Source organism: Acomys minous (assembly GCF_964271855.1).
Source record: "Acomys minous genome assembly, chromosome: 1".
Lineage (NCBI taxonomy): Eukaryota > Metazoa > Chordata > Mammalia > Rodentia > Muridae > Acomys > Acomys minous.
In genome coordinates, this window is record NC_140483.1 from 163,488,162 (window position 1) to 163,505,815 (window position 17,654).

Genomic DNA, 17,654 nt, shown 5'->3' on the forward strand with positions numbered 1-17,654 from the left:
AAAAAATTGCCAGGAAAGGTGGCACACACTTGTAATCCCAGTCGAGGCAAAAGGATTGCTACCAGCTCAAGGTGAGCCTGTGATACAGTGTGACTCATACTAAAAGCAAAATAAAAATCATGACATTTGTTTGTGAGGTTTAATCACAAGAGTCTCAGAGAATGAATATTAAAGTAATTTCAACTTCTTCTATTAAAGTTATCATTAACTGACAGTTCTAGTTCTAATCCTGAGTCTCTGGTGATCCAAAGACTTGATGGGATCAGTCCCAATTGGGCAGATATCCACAGTCAAACATATTTGTGCAAGACTAGTGTACTGATAACTTACCTATGTGTGAAAAGACTTTACTCACAAAACCCATATCCATGACACCAAAGTGTGGATTAAACAGAATAAAGGAGGAAGACCACTTACTGGTACTAAAGGCTTTACTGTAATAAACCAAATATATTTACAATTTATACAAATGTTGAATCAACAAAAATACAAAAAGGAAAAAAAAATCACAAGATGCAAAACCAAAAAACAGGTCCATTGGAGACACCTCTGCTCTACAAAGGACTCAACGTGAAGTGAACTGCAAAGAACAGAAAGGTAAGCTCACAGCTGGGCAAGTCAGAATGGACAGGTAGCAGCTTGATCCTCTATCACACATCCATGGTTTCTGTGTGGTTGTGGTATTTAAAGGCAGACAAGATACTGTCTATTGATAGATTTGTTGCCTCTTCTTTGTAGACTCAAAGCAGTTCTGTGTCAAGGTTTGGAAACAGGTTTCTTCAGTTGGTTTTTGTTGTTGTTGTTTTAAATTATAACTTTTCTATTTCTATAAATTCCAAACATTTGGCCCAATTCAACTGTAAATATGAAGCCATAGTGATTTCAGTAGATGACTTCATAAACTGTAGCCTTTTTGTCCCCTGAGCCAGTGACTATGTATTTATCATCCACAGAGATGTCACAGCTAAGCACTGATGAAGATTCTTTGGACTGTAAGAAAAAAAAAGCAGAAAATATGTAATGTGTTCCATTCCTGAGGTAACCTCACTATTGTTTCAAAGGCCTTGTGGTAGGTACTTCCATACCTGGAATATGCTGGCTCCATACGGTGTCCGCCAGGCATTGAGGAGGTTGTCTTTCCCAGTACTCACAAACCACTTGCCTAGAATTAACAAAGGCAGATGTAATTTACGCAGTATTAAATTTCCTCTGTTGGAACTAATTAAACAAAGCACCGTTCTCTGTGTGTGTCACACATACACACACATACACGCACGCACGCACGCACGTGTGAGGGCCAAAGGACAGCTTTGTGGAGTTGGTTCTATATTTCCCCCTTGTTGAGACAGAATCTCTATTACTGTTTCTATTGCTCCCCATGAACTTCCAAGGCCAGTCTCCTGTCTCCACCTCTCTGAAACTGTAGGAGCACTAGCATTACAGATGTTCCCTATCTCAGCTAGCTTTTAACATGGGCTTGAGTAATAATAAGTACTTCTCTCCATAGAATGATGTATGTATCCGCAAAGAGAACACTTCTAACACATCAAGTACCATGTCCAAAGTGTTGGTCTATGATCCAAGCAAGTTTTAAACCTTGGTATGATCCTGTTTATAATGAAAGAAGTTGATGGGAAGATTACTGAGTGGATAAACATGTACAAGCATGTCAACCAGTTCAGACTTCTACCATGTGGACTTTTGTACTGGGAATCCAAGCCCCAAGGACAAGTGGGGGAAGGGCACAGAACAGATAGTCCCTGGGTATTTGCTGGCCATCTTGTCTAGCCAAAAGACAAGCAATAAATCTAGCATCAAAACCAAGATGGTGAGAGGCAGGAGGACATATGAAGAGGACCACTGGTTTCCACACCCACCTGCACATGTGTGTTCGTACAATGAGTTATTCAATACATGGCTCAGCATCATAACCATTTTCAGTCTTATGGAAACAAAGAGAGCAAAAGAACTAAAATTGAACTAACATGAAATGCTTGTGTTATCAGGTGTATATAGAATGTCCAATTAGTGTCAGCCACACATGCACCCTTATAGCCAATGAATATGAGATCATACAAAGCACAAACACAATCTCTACATGGACTTTCGCTTCTCTGTTCTCCTTTAAAGAAAAAAAAAATCTTAATGTAGCTAGACATCTGACCCTGGTTGCTCTTCATAGTCAATACCTAGTGATTTCCACTGCTGCACCATTCTAAACATCATTACCTTCCACACTTCAGAGCGCTAACAATTACTCCCGACGCTACCGCAGAGCAAGTGTGTGTCCAAAGCTTATTTCAGTGCCTGCTGACTTTTCTCAAATTAACAAAGCAGGCTGAGAAAGAGATTACTCTGCTCTGAGGGGCAATAGAATCACTGCACCCAGCTGCATGGAGAGGCACACCCCTCCCTTGACCCATACCACCTCTAGCCATATTTTTTTTTTAAGTATTTTCCCATTTAGGCCATTGACAGACTTGCAGGCAAACTCACCACAATAAGCAAATTTTAGGGACAGCACGCAGCTCTCATGGAGGTGCAGCTGGTACTTATCAGGCTTGTTCACGTGCAGAACTTCCACATTACTGCTTTCCATGCCCACGGCAAGCCACTCCCCAGTTGGGCAGTATCCCAAGGAGAAGATCTGTTATAAACAGGACAAGATCACTGATGAGTTGACTCAGTCGAATTAAGGAAATAAAAAGGCAGCAAGGAGGGGTAACAAAATGGGTTTAATAAGCCAGGCTGGGAAGGGGCATGAGAAGCAGCCCTGCCCGGAATCCTCCATTGAACAAAATGGGAGACTAAATGGTTTCAGACATGCTGTGAAATAAGAAATTAAGAATCGTATTGAAAACTGTGGTTAAGAGACACTAACTGAAATATTTATGCAAGAAATACAATGTCAGATGTTATCAAAGGACGTCACCAGTCAAGCATTTTGGAAGAGGAGTCTAGCAGCAACTGGCTCCATCTAGACCTTCACGGACAACTGAAAACTCATGGAAAGGGTGGGCAGGACTCTCAGGGAGCAACCATGAAATATTTTCAAGAAAACGATCTTCCAGGACAATCTACAAGGGTTCCCTGACTGCCCTGGGAAATGAGGAGGGAGGCCAGAAGGAAGGTTCTTCTTGAAGATAAAAGCTATAGGACTATATCCCAGCCCATCTGGACCGACGGATGGACTAACTGTCCTCCTTCCCAAAAGAAGAAACTTCATCATGCCAGCATAGGAAGACAGCACTTCCTCTTGACCCACAGGTGGTATTCTACCTACCTCCCAGCCCATTTGCCCTTTTTCACTGTACACTCAATAAAATAAAGTAAATAAATGGATGAATGAAAAAAAAAAAAAAGAAGGAAAGAAATACAATGTCTAGGATCTGAAATCCGGAGTTTGGAGTGAGGATGATAAAGCAAAGACCAGCCAAGTGCTGATGATTGCTCAGGCTAAGCAATGTAACTCTCTGTATTTGATGTGGGCCTGCATATGTTTGACATTTATGGGCATTTGAAATTTTCCTAAGTTTAAAACTGGTGACCATAAATACCCTGTATATTGTACAGAAGAGTACAATAGGAAATATTGGAAACATAAAACCAATTGCCACCTAAAATAAGTGTATGTGACAGTTGAGACAATCTACAATTGCCTGCGAAGAGTTTCAATAAAGAATTGCTTGGATTTGGTTAGCTTGTAGGCATGCCTGTGAAGCAATGAGGTGGGAAACACACCCCATGTAAGTGTCATCAATTCACAAGATGACCCATGGACTGAATAAAAATGACACAGAGGGTGCACAAACCTGTGTGTGGTACTCCCTTCCTCTCTGCTCTTTGACTATGGATGTAATGTGACTAGCTGCCCTAAGTTTCTGCCACTATGACTTTCTGACAATGGACTATAAACTGGAATGTTTATCTAAAATAAACCTTTTTCTTCTAAGCTGTTTTATCATGGCATTTTATGGGAGCAACAGAAATGAAATTCAAATAGTATATATAGTCGTTTTCTATGTTTATCCCATTTTATTATTATTACTTGCAAAGGAAGGAAGGAAGGAAGGAAAGAAAGAAAGGAGGGCGGGCTGAGTAATAAACAAAAGAACTCTAGCATGAGGAAGACACTAGAAAAGGGCAAACGCTATCTTTGCCAAATAAGTTTAGATCCAGACATGGAGCATCTGACTACTTCTCCAAAAGTCGCTGATTTTACATTATTTGAAAGCTCCAGCTAGGCGAGGTGGCGCATTCCTGTAATATGAATATTCCGTGGTTTTAAACCTGTTATTTAAAATTCAACAATGATCCATAGAACCCTCCTGACTCCACAGCAGGCCAGAGCCAAGTACACACCTGTGAAGTGAAGTCATGCTGCTGCAGCTGCCGCCCTTCTCTCAGGTCCCAGGACCTCACAGTGTTATCCAAACCGCCTGTCCAAAGCTTGGTGCCATCATTAGAAATGTCAATACAGCTGGCTCCATCTGTGTGGCCCTGGAATTGCCTGATAAAACAAACCAGACTGAATAATGATTTCCTGCCAGAGCTCAGGGTAAACACTGTTGTGTTGTTAGTTTTGGACTCACTGTGTGTCATCTCAGTATCTGTTGGTGTGCAATATCAAACTAACCTTCCCCTGAGGAGCACAGGAAACAGCCCCTGCAGGTTCTGTTTCTTTTTTCAAGATCCAAGGCCTAGAAATGGAATGGCTTTGCAGGCTGCTGCCAGAAGTCAGGTATGCTATGGCCTCTGATAAATAGACCCAGTGAAACTCTTCCCACGTCTGGAAAAGAGTTTAAGTACTAAGAGACAATAAAGATAAACACATCAAACCCAATTTCCTTAAGGAAAGATAAAGACCATAAAGACCCATCCTTCAGTGACCAAGGCTTGAACCCACAGAAGGAAAAGGCTCATTCCCAGAACACACTCATTTAGAGGAGAATTGACCAGCAGTGCCCTTCCTGCTAGCACAGCATGAGCTCTCCTGTGTACTCAGCTTTGCCCTCTGAATCAGAAAGGGCCTTGCATTAGGAAATGTGGACTCCCAAAGACCAAGGGTCAAGCAGGTCTCTTGACCTCAGAGGTTTACACGGAGACAATGGAAGGGGTTGAGGAGGACAGACAATTGGCAGACCCCATCCCCAATGCAAGGCTTTCTTTATAGGGGACCTTCATGCAGCAGGCAAAGGGCATGCAAAATCAACCAGGTGGCAGGGATTTCTAATGCCTGGAAAGGCATGAGACAACAAGTCAGACTAGCAATGGAGAGAGCAACAAGGAAACAGAGGGGCCTGGGTTAGCAGGTGAGGCGAGTTCATGCAGTGGTTCTTTCAAACTTGACTCTCCATGCTAAGCATGCACTGGCCAGGGCAGATCAGAGAGGTCAGGACCCCTCTTCAGAACCAGGAAAGATCCAGCTTAGGAATTTCAATGCCAAGAAGGTCCTTTCTTTCTCCAGGCCCTCCATACCTTATTGCCACAAAGAGCCAAGCTTAGTATTCAAAAGTTCAAGGGAAGGAAAAAAATCACCATTGCTGCCCTGAATTCTTAGCCAAGATATGAGCCAGAAATCTTTCCCTCAAAAGCACAATTCCTGCTTTACAGCCTGTCCTTACTAGCCCATTTCTCCTACACGCCCAGTATTCCCGGTGGTTACTCAGTAAAAAAACCTCAACAGTACTAACTGGACTCTCCACAATCCCTCCAAAATGGAGGAGTCCTTGCGGTACCTTTCTTCCTTTTGTCTCTTCCAACAACTGCCACAACCTTTTTCCTTCATCCTGACTTCTTATCACCTCTTAACTCAATGAATAGTAGTTCTTCATTCCGAACATCATTCCCTGTACTATTAGCACTGGATCAGTGTTCCTCAGCTTCCGCTCCATACACACACAACCTAGAGTGACTGCTAAGGTGTTGACTGTTAAGAATATGCTGTGTCATAGGAGATACTGGACTCCATGACACAGAGCTACACATGGTCAGTTCAAGCTAGAAGACATATAAAGCATCTCCATACAAATACACACATATACGACTGGGGCTTACTCCAGGGAGACAGCACACAGAAGAATGCCAGGTCTGACTACAGGACCGGAGCAAAGTACTGACTACAGGACTGTCTACGCCTGGGCTTCCTCATCTATAATGTAAAGGGCAGAGGTACAGACAACCTTGATTTAAAATCTCCAAAGCTGAGGTTACAAATCTTTATCACTACACTTGACTTTAAGTGCTTACTCTTGAAAATAGTTTCTGGAACACCTCTGGTTTGAGCACTAAATGGAACCAGGCTAGTTGGGAAGGAGGAGGAAGGATCTAGAAGCCAAGCAGAAGCCCATGTGCTCCCAAGTGGAATGACCTTAGTCAGCTATGGAGAAATACAGATATTTTAAAGCTATTTTTTGTTTTCAATTAATGGAAGCTCATTTATCTTGAGTCAGTAGATTTCCATTTACACAAACAAGACTCTGGCCAAACTCAAAGTGTTTAGACCGAAGGCCCTTGTATTATCATGTATTCCAATTATGTTGTCCCTTGACAAATCAACAATCTCAAAGTATGGGAACATGAAGAAAATAAGGTCTTGGTGATACTCTGGATATGGCAGACAGCATTTCTCACCCACAGTTGTATTGACACTCAACAAACAGCAGCTTCTTAACTGATGCTTCCCCTAGGAAGGCTCCTGTACTCACCTTACCAGGGTCTGATTATGCAGGTCCCACACTGCGATGTTGCCGTCACTGCAGCAGGAGAAGCAGACCTTGGAGTCTGGGCTGATGGCCAGAGCATAGCAGGCAGGGGCAGAGGATGTCAGCTCGGCCTTGATGCGGGGAGTTGGAGCTGCCAGATCCCAGATAGATAGAGTACTGGCTTCCCCTCCCACTATGAGAGTACAGCCATCAGGTAGCAATTTACAGGAACGGATGTAGTTATCTCTATTCTGTGAAATAACACAATGTAATCACTGTAGAGCATTGCCAACTGATAATACTGTGTATTACTAAATGCTGTTCTGGCTTTTAACTTCAAGAGAGACATTTCATGGACACTTTGTTCAACAGGAAAGACCAGGGTTCAATTGCTATTGTTTTCTTCCAAAGAGTAAACACACTCATAGGGCTGCTCCGGTGTGTTCCTGATTCCCAGCTACACAGACACACCTGGAAACATCTCAGTGGAAGGCAGGTGTGAGTGTACTTCCCTGTGGAGAGTATCACCCTCACCATCATTTACTGTGGGATAGTATGCTTTTGTTTTCCTTTTTCCTGACACTGCCCAATGACTACTGAGTACTTCTCTAAGAATTTATTATATTAGCTTTATCAATATTAACATAGCTATTGCCCTATGGAACCCTCTTGATCAACAGGCCAAAAGAAACAGATAAAAGAAGGTGACTCAAAAGAGAGAGAGAGAGAGAGAGAGAGAGAGAAGGTGAATCCATCAAAGTCAACACAAAGGGGAAAGGGGTGTTATCAGTACAAGTGGGCACTACCCCAGCAAAACCACCACACACACACACACACACACACACACACACACACACACACACACACACACCTCTGTAGGTGCAAGAGAGAAAGAAAAAGAGAGACAGAGACAAAGACAGAGACAAAGGTGGAGGGGGCAGGAAGCTAGGTCTTTATCTGTAAAAGATTTGCCCTTCTGGTTTGAGAATAACATCTTCCAGATGTGTAGGCAGAGCAGCCCAGTTCATAGTCAGCTGAAGAGCAACATTACAGGTCTGCCAATCATAAGGCAAACAGGTATCTTTAGGCTCTCGATGGAGTGCCCTCATGTTTTAGGGGACAATCCTTTCTGTTCTGGTATTACTGAAGCTATGGTAGAAAGGCAAAACCATCTCTCCCACTTCCTCGACAATACCAAACCTGTTTCATGCCACATTAGCAAACATTGACAGTTTAATATTCATCTGAAGTTTACAGGGAAATTTAAAGATGAGTAGATTGCAGGGATCAGAGTCCACATTAAGTGCTTTTTTTTTTTTCTACTGCATGGGAAATCATGTCTACAATGCATGTCTGCTGCACAGAAATCTACAATGTGAGCTCCAAACCACTGCAGAACACCTCCCAAAAGAAACTTATCAACACTGGGATTTAATCAGTGTAGTAGCAGTAACTGAATCCTGCCCAATTTGGGAAGGGGGCAGGGGCTTGAGCAGCTAAAATAGAAAACAGAGGGGCTTCTATCCCCTCCTAAGGGAAGTGAAGCTCAGGCCACTCATGCTCGCTCACCAGACAATCCAGCTGAGAGACGGGGCTCTTGTTGCCAGGGTGGCTGATGTCCCAGACCTTAACGCAGCCCTTGCCACCTGTGTACACGTGCCTTGTGGGGTTGCTGATGGTCACTGCACACACCACCTCCCCATGGTTCAGGGTGTTGATCTGCCGTGCATGTCGGGGGATCCCAGGTCCAATGAGGGCATCAGGGGGAAAGGGGACAGGCTGCATCTGGCCATCGGCAGTAACATGGAAGGAGTATGCTCTACATGAAAAAGGAAAAAAAAAAAAAGCATACTTATCACAGAGAGCCACAGCCTAGAGATAGGGAGAGATGGGGCCTACTTGCCATGGTTTCTCCTTCTGAAATCAAAACAAGTTGAAGTATTTGCTAGTGGAAAACATATAAAGTCTATAGTAAAGCTACTATATTAAAATGATCTATGACACAAAAAAACTCTAGTTGAAAACAAAAATTGTTTATATAAATTTTACAAAACATTCTCTCATATCTAACCATAAAATGCGCTTCTAAGCTAACATAGCTTTCCACATTCACTATACATGTTTTTTTAGTATAATTTAAAACACTTAAGATAAAGCCTTTAAGAACTCTAATCATGGGGCTGGAGAGATGACTCAGCAGTTACAAGCACTGTCTTCTCTTGCAGAGGTCCTGAGTTCAGTTCCCTGCAACCACACTGTGGCTCACAACCATCTATAATGTAATCTGATGCCCACTTCTGAAATGAAGATGTACATGCAGATAGAGAACTCATACATAAAATAAACCAATCTTTAAAAAAGAGAACTCTAATCACATAGCAAATAATCTTAAAAACAAGCAAGCAAACAAACAAACAACAGCCTTGGGGAAAGATGTTCAGTTGTTAAGGGTACTGGCTGTTCCTGCAGAGAACTTGGGTTCTAGTCCCAGCACCCACATGGTGGCTCACAAACATTGGGAACTCTAGTTCTAGGGGTTCCAATACCCTCTTTTTGCCTCCATGAATAGACACATACGGTATATTAACATATATGCATCAAATACACATAAACAAAATAATTTTTTAAAACTTTTAAAACATTATTTTAAGCTTTTAGCTCAAACTCCTTTTGCATAACTAAGAAAAATAGAAGAGATTCTTATATCAGATGACAGTTTTCCTACCCGTATTTACTTTACATGTACCAACCCCAATTTTATCTGATAAAGGCAAAGCAACCAGCTAAAAGAGCATCTTCGCAGATACACATTCGCCAGGGCACCATAAGCTGGACAATGAGAAGCAGGCGCAATTTGCTGAGCACACTTTTAATTTAGGCCTTTACTTGAAAGATGGGTAGGAGAGAGGGGTATCTGAGAGCTTTCGGAAAAACTTTTCTGAGAACCTAAAACTTATCTAAAAATTAAAGTTTCTAATATTTTCAAAAGTAAAGCAAAGGAACTGGGGCAGCTCAGGGTTGAGTCCTACCTAAGATGTGCAAGGGATCAGGCTCAACCAAAACAACAAAGACAAAAGGCGGCACTCAGAGGAAGGACAGCAGGTTACCAAGAAGAGACTTGATACCCTATGAGCATATACAGGGGGAGGTAATCCCCCTCAGGAACAGTCATAGGGGAGGGGAATAAAGGGAAAATGGGAGGGAGGGAGGAACGAGGGGATACAAGGGATGGGATAACCATTGAGATGTAACAAGAATAAATTAATAAAAAAATTTAAAAAAAAAGACGCCTTTCCTTTTCAGTGCCTAAGTAAGCAATCGGACTGGACTCAGGAAGCCCCTCAGACTACAAGCTGACTTTGAAGATGGGAAGAAACTGCAGACGAAGGTAGAAGATGCTGCTGGGCTGACATCTGCCCTGGGTTTGCTGACTTTCATGAAAAGCAAGTGGAACTTCCACGTCATTTGTCTGCTGTTTTCTTTCCAGTTTGGTACAAGTGAGCCTGACCTAGTCATGCACTTTTATCTCTGGCAACAAAATTCAACACTTTCTTTTTTTCTTCAAATATATTAAATTATCACTTGACTTCCAAGAGCTGGCACAAAACAGGCATCACAAAATACACAGCAAAGATAATTTAGAGACTGAAAGACAGACAATGTTTTGGCTCCCATCCCAGTCTGGAGAGCCCTGTCTCTCTCCTATCTCAAACCTCATAGACCTAGGAGTTTAAGTCACTGAGCATAAACAAAGCTTGCAGGATTTTTCCATTCCTGCAACTTCCTTGGGTAAGAATGAATCCTTTCTGGAACCTGTCCTTGACATTTTGACATATGTATACACCATGAATACTAACATAGCTCTTGAACTTTTATTCTGCTAATAACTCAATTTGCGTAAAATAACTTGGCATGAAACTGAAAACTGATACTCAATATCAAGTCTCTATGAGACTGCACTTAAAATGAACATTTATCATCATGGAAATAAAAGAATTTACTATTTCCCTCTATAGAAGCATATATCAACATATCTTCATAAACATTTATTTATGAAGACTTTTGAAGGTTTCTTCCCTTCATCTAAAGGAAAAACCTCACATGTTGGAAAGTGGTTGTTTATCACAAACCCTCAACAATTTTTTAAAAATCATAATTCCCACAGTGATGGAGAAGGAACAATGAAGGTTACTCTGGTGTTTTGGTTTTGCTTCTTTCCCCGAATTGTGGAGGACGGAATCCAGGGCCTTGTATTACACATGATGAGCAATCTCTCTACTCCTGAACTATATTACATCTCTAGGCCATTCTTTAAAATATTTTAAAAAATATTTTGAGACAGAGTCCTCCTAAGTCATCCATGATAGTACTGAACTTTCCAAGTTCATATTGAGTTTTGTCAATTAGCAAGGGAGGCAGGCATGTGTCATCAGGACTAACGATCAGGTACTGTAACTCAGTCTGAGCAACAGAATGGGAACCACACCAAATTATTACACACACACACATCCATTTTTTGTACACACACATACACAAATACACACACACACACACACACACACACACACACACACAGAGACACGCACACGCCTCAGCCCTTAGTTCTTCAATGCTCTAAATCATGCAGGGATTTTTTTTGAATCTTGAAAGACAGTCTGTGTTTTTAGTAGTATATAAATATATGTACATATTACAGTTATTTGAATAGAGGCTCACCCTACTTATTATAGGATAGCTGCAGTTTCAATCTCATAGTACTTTTGTTGCACTTGGAGACAAAATTACCAAATACAGAGGTTTGAAATCTATTATTCCTGTCCTACAAGAATTCTGGACTTCAAGTAACAGGTAAGACAAAATCCAGTACCCAGTTATATAATGGGTCTGTTCAATTTCTATTGCTGTCGGGGTGGGGGGAGTCTCTGACTACAAGCAACTCAGGAAAAGAAGGGTTTACTTGGCTTGTAACTTTACATGTTACAACCTGCTACTATGGGGAAGTCAAATGAGAAACCTGAACCATCAAATACACTTAAGAGCAGGGAGAATAATCACATGGATGCAACCTTATTCGCTCACTCTCAGCTAGTTATCTCCTCTTAAGACTGTTGAGGATGATCTCCTGCCTAGGGAATGGTGTTCCTCATAATGGTTTGGTGTTCACACATCAACTAATAATCGAGATAATCTGTCAGCGACATGCTTACAGGACAACCAGGTCTAGATAATTCCTTATTAAGACTCTCTTTCCAGGTGATTCAAAGTATCATGAGATCTAGGACATTGAGTTGACTTATCAACAAAATGACCCAAGTACCAGATACAGTAACCAGGGTCCTAATGTGACAAATGAGTATCCGAATGATGCTGAAGAAATAATAAGCAAGTTCACATAAAGTGACACAACCAGATTGCACTATTTTGTAAGAATGGTGGTTCAGGTGGAGAGAATGTGCCCATCAAAATCTCTGGCTGCAAGTACAATGGAAGGCATAGGTAGAGGATGGATTCCCATTATCCCATCAATCAAGATGGGGACCTAGCGCCCTTCTGGCAATCCCATATTTTCAGTGGGAGGCTATTTTATCTTCAATTAGAATCCTACTGATTGCAGAGTTAAATGTTTTAGGTCAATAAAATATCTGTCCCAAGTGCAGATGGGAGAGCTGTCTGTCTACTAGTCTTTGGGAGACCCATATCCCAGCTGTGTTCTTCTTGCAACAACACAGGAGCCTGTATGCATCACACTGAGGCAATTTAAAATGGATTCAGTACAATGAGAGCTGTGAACACCTACCTGTCCCATGGGAAACCCATATGGCTGCTAATATATCAATTCTGGGGGCCTGAGAGGAAGCAGGAGAGCCCAGTGTGTGGCAGAGGCTCAACAAATGAACAAACCAGAACAACACACAGGCAGTGATCTCTCCTCCATAGGAAGAAAAACAAGTGGGGAACAGAGATGGCTGGAATTAGTTATTCAATCACAAAAAAAAACCAAAAAACAAAAAACAAAAAAAAAAAACAACAGGATCTTCCAATACTCCACATCATGACAATGTCAGAGACCCCAGAGGAGACTATCTTCTCTACTGGCTTAGGAGTTTGGAGTAACAATACCAATTAGGATGGTGAATTTGCAAACAGACAGTGAGTACAACCATTATTCCTTATCCTCAGGGATACATTTCTGGGCCCCAGGAGGATGCCTAAAACAAAAAATTCTACCATACTATAGCTGGCTTCCCAACATCCAATTTTTGGTGAAGTTAAACTCACAAATCATGAAAAGTAAAACAGTAATAATGACACACCACAAGTATTATTTAGTCTAATCATATCACCACCCTTATATTTTGAAGCCATTATTATTAAGGACACAAGTACCACATCGCACAGACCACAATATACGATCTTGTCAAGAATGGCATCATTTAGGGAGCAGAGACAGGGGAACCCTGAATTTTAGGACAGGCTGGGCAGTACAGTGAGACCATGCCCCTATGTGTAGACATTCAGTGCATATAGAGCAAAACCAAAAATCAAGAGAGCAACTGACTTCCCATGTGACATGAAGCAAATATATTCAGAATATATTAAAATATATTCAGAATGCTAGAATCAATACACATATAATATACAATATACATACAAGCAAACCTTCTCCATACAAATAATACCTGTTTATGTATGGCATTGGCCTGAAACTATAGATGTGTGAGGAAGACGCGCTGTTCAAAGATGTAGGCAGCAGCAGTGAAAAGCAGTCGAGCTATATACGTGTGAGAAATACGCTGCTCTGCACCTGCATTATACCTTTAAAATGGATTCATGTATTTATTCAAGAAAAAGTAGAGGGAAGGTCTCCAAACGAATTCACTCACTACATTAAGTTCACAACCAGGTTGAGAGCCTAGACTTTTACATTTAATGGACCTGACAGGGGGCAGTAGCTTGCTAGCTGCATTAAGCATGTACGATCTCACTGACTATCTGGTCTGCAGCCTATGGTCTATCTGTTTCCTGATCCACAGAGCAGAAACAAACAATACAGCGTACACACAGTCTGGTTCTAGTGGTTGGTTGTGAGGATTAAGACAGTACTGGAAGCTACAGTGGGTCTCCAGAAAACAGAGGTGTTGTTAAGCCACCAGAGATACAAAGAGGCTCTACTGACTATCTACTAGTGGGCAAGTGCAGGCAAGTATCAGGGGATCCAAGAAAGGAGGAAAACATAGGCGCAATCAAGCAAGCAAGAGCTGACTGAGGAGGTAAGGTCACGAGAGCAAACACAGCCTACAGGTAACCACTTGAACAAACATCCCTACGAGAGAAGGACACTAGCAGCACACTGTGAGCCAGACACTGACAGATCTGGGACCATTGTAGTGCACTAAGCCCATCCCATCAAGAGGCTCCTCTTCACACAGCCTTTGGGCCAAACTCCTATTTATTCATTCACTTCTAATTCTGAAATCAGGAGGTAGAACTGAAGAAGTGAAGAGAAAGCCGTTGGATTGAAATCGGCAAGTGGGGTGGCCTTCCCTCTCAAATTGTTGAGAGCAAAGGGCTTTCGTTTATTAGGCACGTGGTGGAGGTGAAGTGCTAAAAGGAAAGGGCCCTTTCCTCAGCTTCCTCCCAGGAACAGTAAGCTGAACAAGGAAGAACGCACGCTGAGCAAACAACTGGCTACTGTTGACAAAGTTATGCTATGTTCTGCAACCAAAGGAAAACTGGTGTTTGTAGCCTTGTCACTGACCTGGAAATAGATCGAACAGCACAGGCAGAATCCAGTAAACAGTAAAGAAGCAGAGACTCTGGAAATGAAGGCCAAGCCACTATTGCCCAAGGATATGGCACTGCTGATGTGAACATCCTTGTAGTAACAGGTACCAATAGCCTGAGTAGTTCAAAAACCTTGACTAGCTCTCCAACCTCTTTCCAGCTTCTGATGTCCTTCAAGATTTTAAAGCCAACTAGTCTTGTTTCATAGGACACTAAGCTCCTAGCCACTTGGAAGTGCCAGCTGGTCCCCAAAGCATTACCTGTTGGACATCTTTAAGATGTTCCACGTTACTTGGAATGCTTCCTTTCTGCTAGAAGAACAGCACCCCCCCCCCCAAATCAGGTACTCATCACTACGGCCCCATCTACCCCCACTGCATGCAAGTGGCTCTTCCTCTAAATCTTTCTCTAAATCTTTGCTATAGCATTTATCACATGGGACATTTCTGCCCTTATGTTCCACAGTTCTTTGATGACAATGAAATGCCTTCACCAGTCCATAGGAGAACTGGTGCGTAACCACTGAGTAAGACCAAGTCACCTGCTTTTGCCTGATCACCTACAGAAAAAAAAATTAGATGTTGCTAAAAGGAATGTTTTCCAAACAGACTCAGCATGAGAAGTCCAAGTACCAACATGCTAACCATTTCCAGACTTTTAAGTATGTTGGAGGCACAACAACACAGCAAGGTTGCCGCAAAACATGCCCTAAGGTCTCTGGTAGAAGTGTGGCTACTTTAAACTTTATTTTAAAATCTTAGCAAAAGAACCATCTGCTAGAAACAAATGTGAACAAGAAATACATCAGCTATATTTCTATCTCTTAAACTCAAAGTCATTTCTGAAGAGGTGAAGAGGGAGAAGAAAGGGTTTCAAGAAGCATCAACTGTAACTACACAACAAACAGAAGCTTGGCTTCACGGTAACTGAAGGAACCAGATGACCTGGGAGTTGAAAACAAGTTGAACTAAAGCCCACAGAGCAAAATCAAAACACAGAGTAGACATTGTTTATAGTAGGCAACAGACTTCAAAAGCCAAGTATCACTGTGGTGGTTAATATTATGTGTCAACCTGCCCAGGCTAGGAAGTGGCCAGATGGCTGAAAACATTCTAGCTGTGACTGGGAGGTGCGTCTGAAGAAATTAGCATCACACTGGTAGACAGAATAAAATGATTCACTCTCACTAAGATAGCAGGCAACACTGGGTATTGTCCAGCCCACTGAGGGGCCAAAACAGAACAACAACAACAACAAAAAAGCTGAGAAAGGGTCAATTCCCTCTCTGCTTAGGCTGGCCTGTCACCTGCTACTTACTGCAACATCAGTACCCTTGGTTCTCAGGCCATCAGACTTGGACTAGAACTCCAGCTAAAACTGCTGCATCTTCCACATCCCTAGTGTTCCCTGCCTTCAGACTCAGAACTGCACAGTCAGATTGCCCAGGGTTCCAGCTTTAGGTTTTCAAATCCAAACAAGCTAATATGGAATCCAGGCTAATCATCAGAGAAGGTGGAGGTACTGAACTCCCTCTTGGCTGAAAGCTACTGTAAAACACAGTTCCTTCCTTAAAGGTAATTTGTCTCCAGTGGCCCACTTTTCTTTTTCCTTTAGGCTCTACACACCAAAAAGAACCTTAAATGCCTAATAAGCTCTAACAGAATTACGTGCCTGGCTTTCACACACAGGGTGAAAGAACTGGAATTACCCTACAATCTGAAGCCAAACCATAATTAGTCTGAGCTACGACTACCCCAAAGGTAACCATGGCGGTGGGAGCATGGATTTATTTATAGGTAGACAAGAAGTGCTCCAAGGAAAGACAAACTGCACTTTTAAGTTCTCTACCAAGGATTCTCATAAATTGCTAGAACTAGGAACACGATCACATTAAACTGGCTGAACACCTATTACATCTTGACTTAGAGGTTCAAAAATAAACTAAACCTCTAGGATTTCCCCCCTTACAGACCAACTCTAACTATGAAGTGCAAAACCCATGTATCTCCCTTCAAAAAGGATGGATCAAAGGAGGTCTTACAGCATCCTAGGCTCATTCTGGCCTTATTAAATGCAATAAACATGTATACTTATCTCTGCTTGAGGGAAAAGGAAATGTTGGGAACTTTAATTCTACTAGGAGGAGGAGGATAGATATATCTTCCTTGATTATAATCCAAGGTGTGTCACAGACCTAACTAAGGGCTACCCAAACGAGAACGTCTGTGAAAACTTATCTGCAAACCCTCCGTGAGATGGCACCTGAGGCAGCATTTGATGGGTGCAAACACTTCCTAGCACTGCCTAATCCCATGCATTGCCAAATTCATACCATCCTTAGGAGGTGGTCTTGGGAGGTGTTAAGAAAGAAAGCTGAACGTAAGCCTGAGGAGCCAGCATGTAGCAGCATCCCTCAGTGATTTCTCCTATACCTGCTCCAGGTTCTTGCCTTGCCTTTCCTCAGTGATAAGCTATTGGAAGTGTAAGTCAAACAAACCCTTTCCTCTTTCCTCCCTAAGCTACTTTTGGTCACAGTGTTCACTACAGCAATGGAAAGCAAACTGGGACACCACCTAAATTATGCTTCACCAGCATCTTAGTTTGAGAGATTTTTCTATCCCATTTCCCAAAAAACCAAGTGCTAACCTTACCACTCTGTACCTTATCACCAAAGTCTAGGAACCAATGCTGAAAGAGTTCAAAATAAATCTTGTCTTCCATTCATTTCTTAGCAATTCACAGCCACTCAACTCCCTGCCTTAAATCTGAACTTTCTTTCTGGCCATCATTGTATTCTGCAAAAAGTCTATGCGTTTTCTGTCTTGATAGTTCCTTGCAGCTTTATTTCTTGTGAGAAATTTCAACAGCATGTAAAAACTTAATACAGTTTATGTGTATTCTGTCAATCTGTCTTGTCAGTTTAGTCCCTAAGATAGTGGTTCTCAACACATGGGTTGCAATCCCTTTTGGGGGTTCAATGACTCTTGCACAGGGGTTGTCTAAGACCATCAGAAAACACAGATATTTACATTATGATTTGTAACAGCAGCAAAATTACAGTTATGAAGTAGCAACAAATATAATTTTATAGTTTGGAGTCAACACAGCATGAGGAACTGTGTTTAGTGGTCACAGCATTAGGAAACCTGAGAACCACTGCCCTAA

At 41.9% G+C, this 17,654-nt stretch overlaps 1 protein-coding gene across 8 annotated transcripts in view; it reads right to left on the reverse strand.

The window, feature by feature from the left end:
- Positions 1 to 413: 413 nt before the first annotated feature.
- Positions 414 to 17,654, reverse strand: part of LOC311601753 (transducin-like enhancer protein 1) — an 86,794-nt gene continuing 69,553 nt past the window's right edge. For all 8 annotated transcript variants that reach the window (XM_084789462.1, XM_084789463.1, XM_084789467.1 and 5 more), the window contains 6 exons: positions 8,274 to 8,523; positions 6,708 to 6,955; positions 4,363 to 4,510; positions 2,497 to 2,647; positions 1,086 to 1,162; positions 414 to 990 (listed from right to left, as the gene is read on the reverse strand). In XM_084789462.1, the coding sequence (XP_084645588.1) occupies positions 883 to 990; positions 1,086 to 1,162; positions 2,497 to 2,647; positions 4,363 to 4,510; positions 6,708 to 6,955; positions 8,274 to 8,523 (982 nt within the window). In that variant the 3' untranslated portion in view covers positions 414 to 882. The remainder of the gene's footprint in view (positions 991 to 1,085; positions 1,163 to 2,496; positions 2,648 to 4,362; positions 4,511 to 6,707; positions 6,956 to 8,273; positions 8,524 to 17,654) is intronic.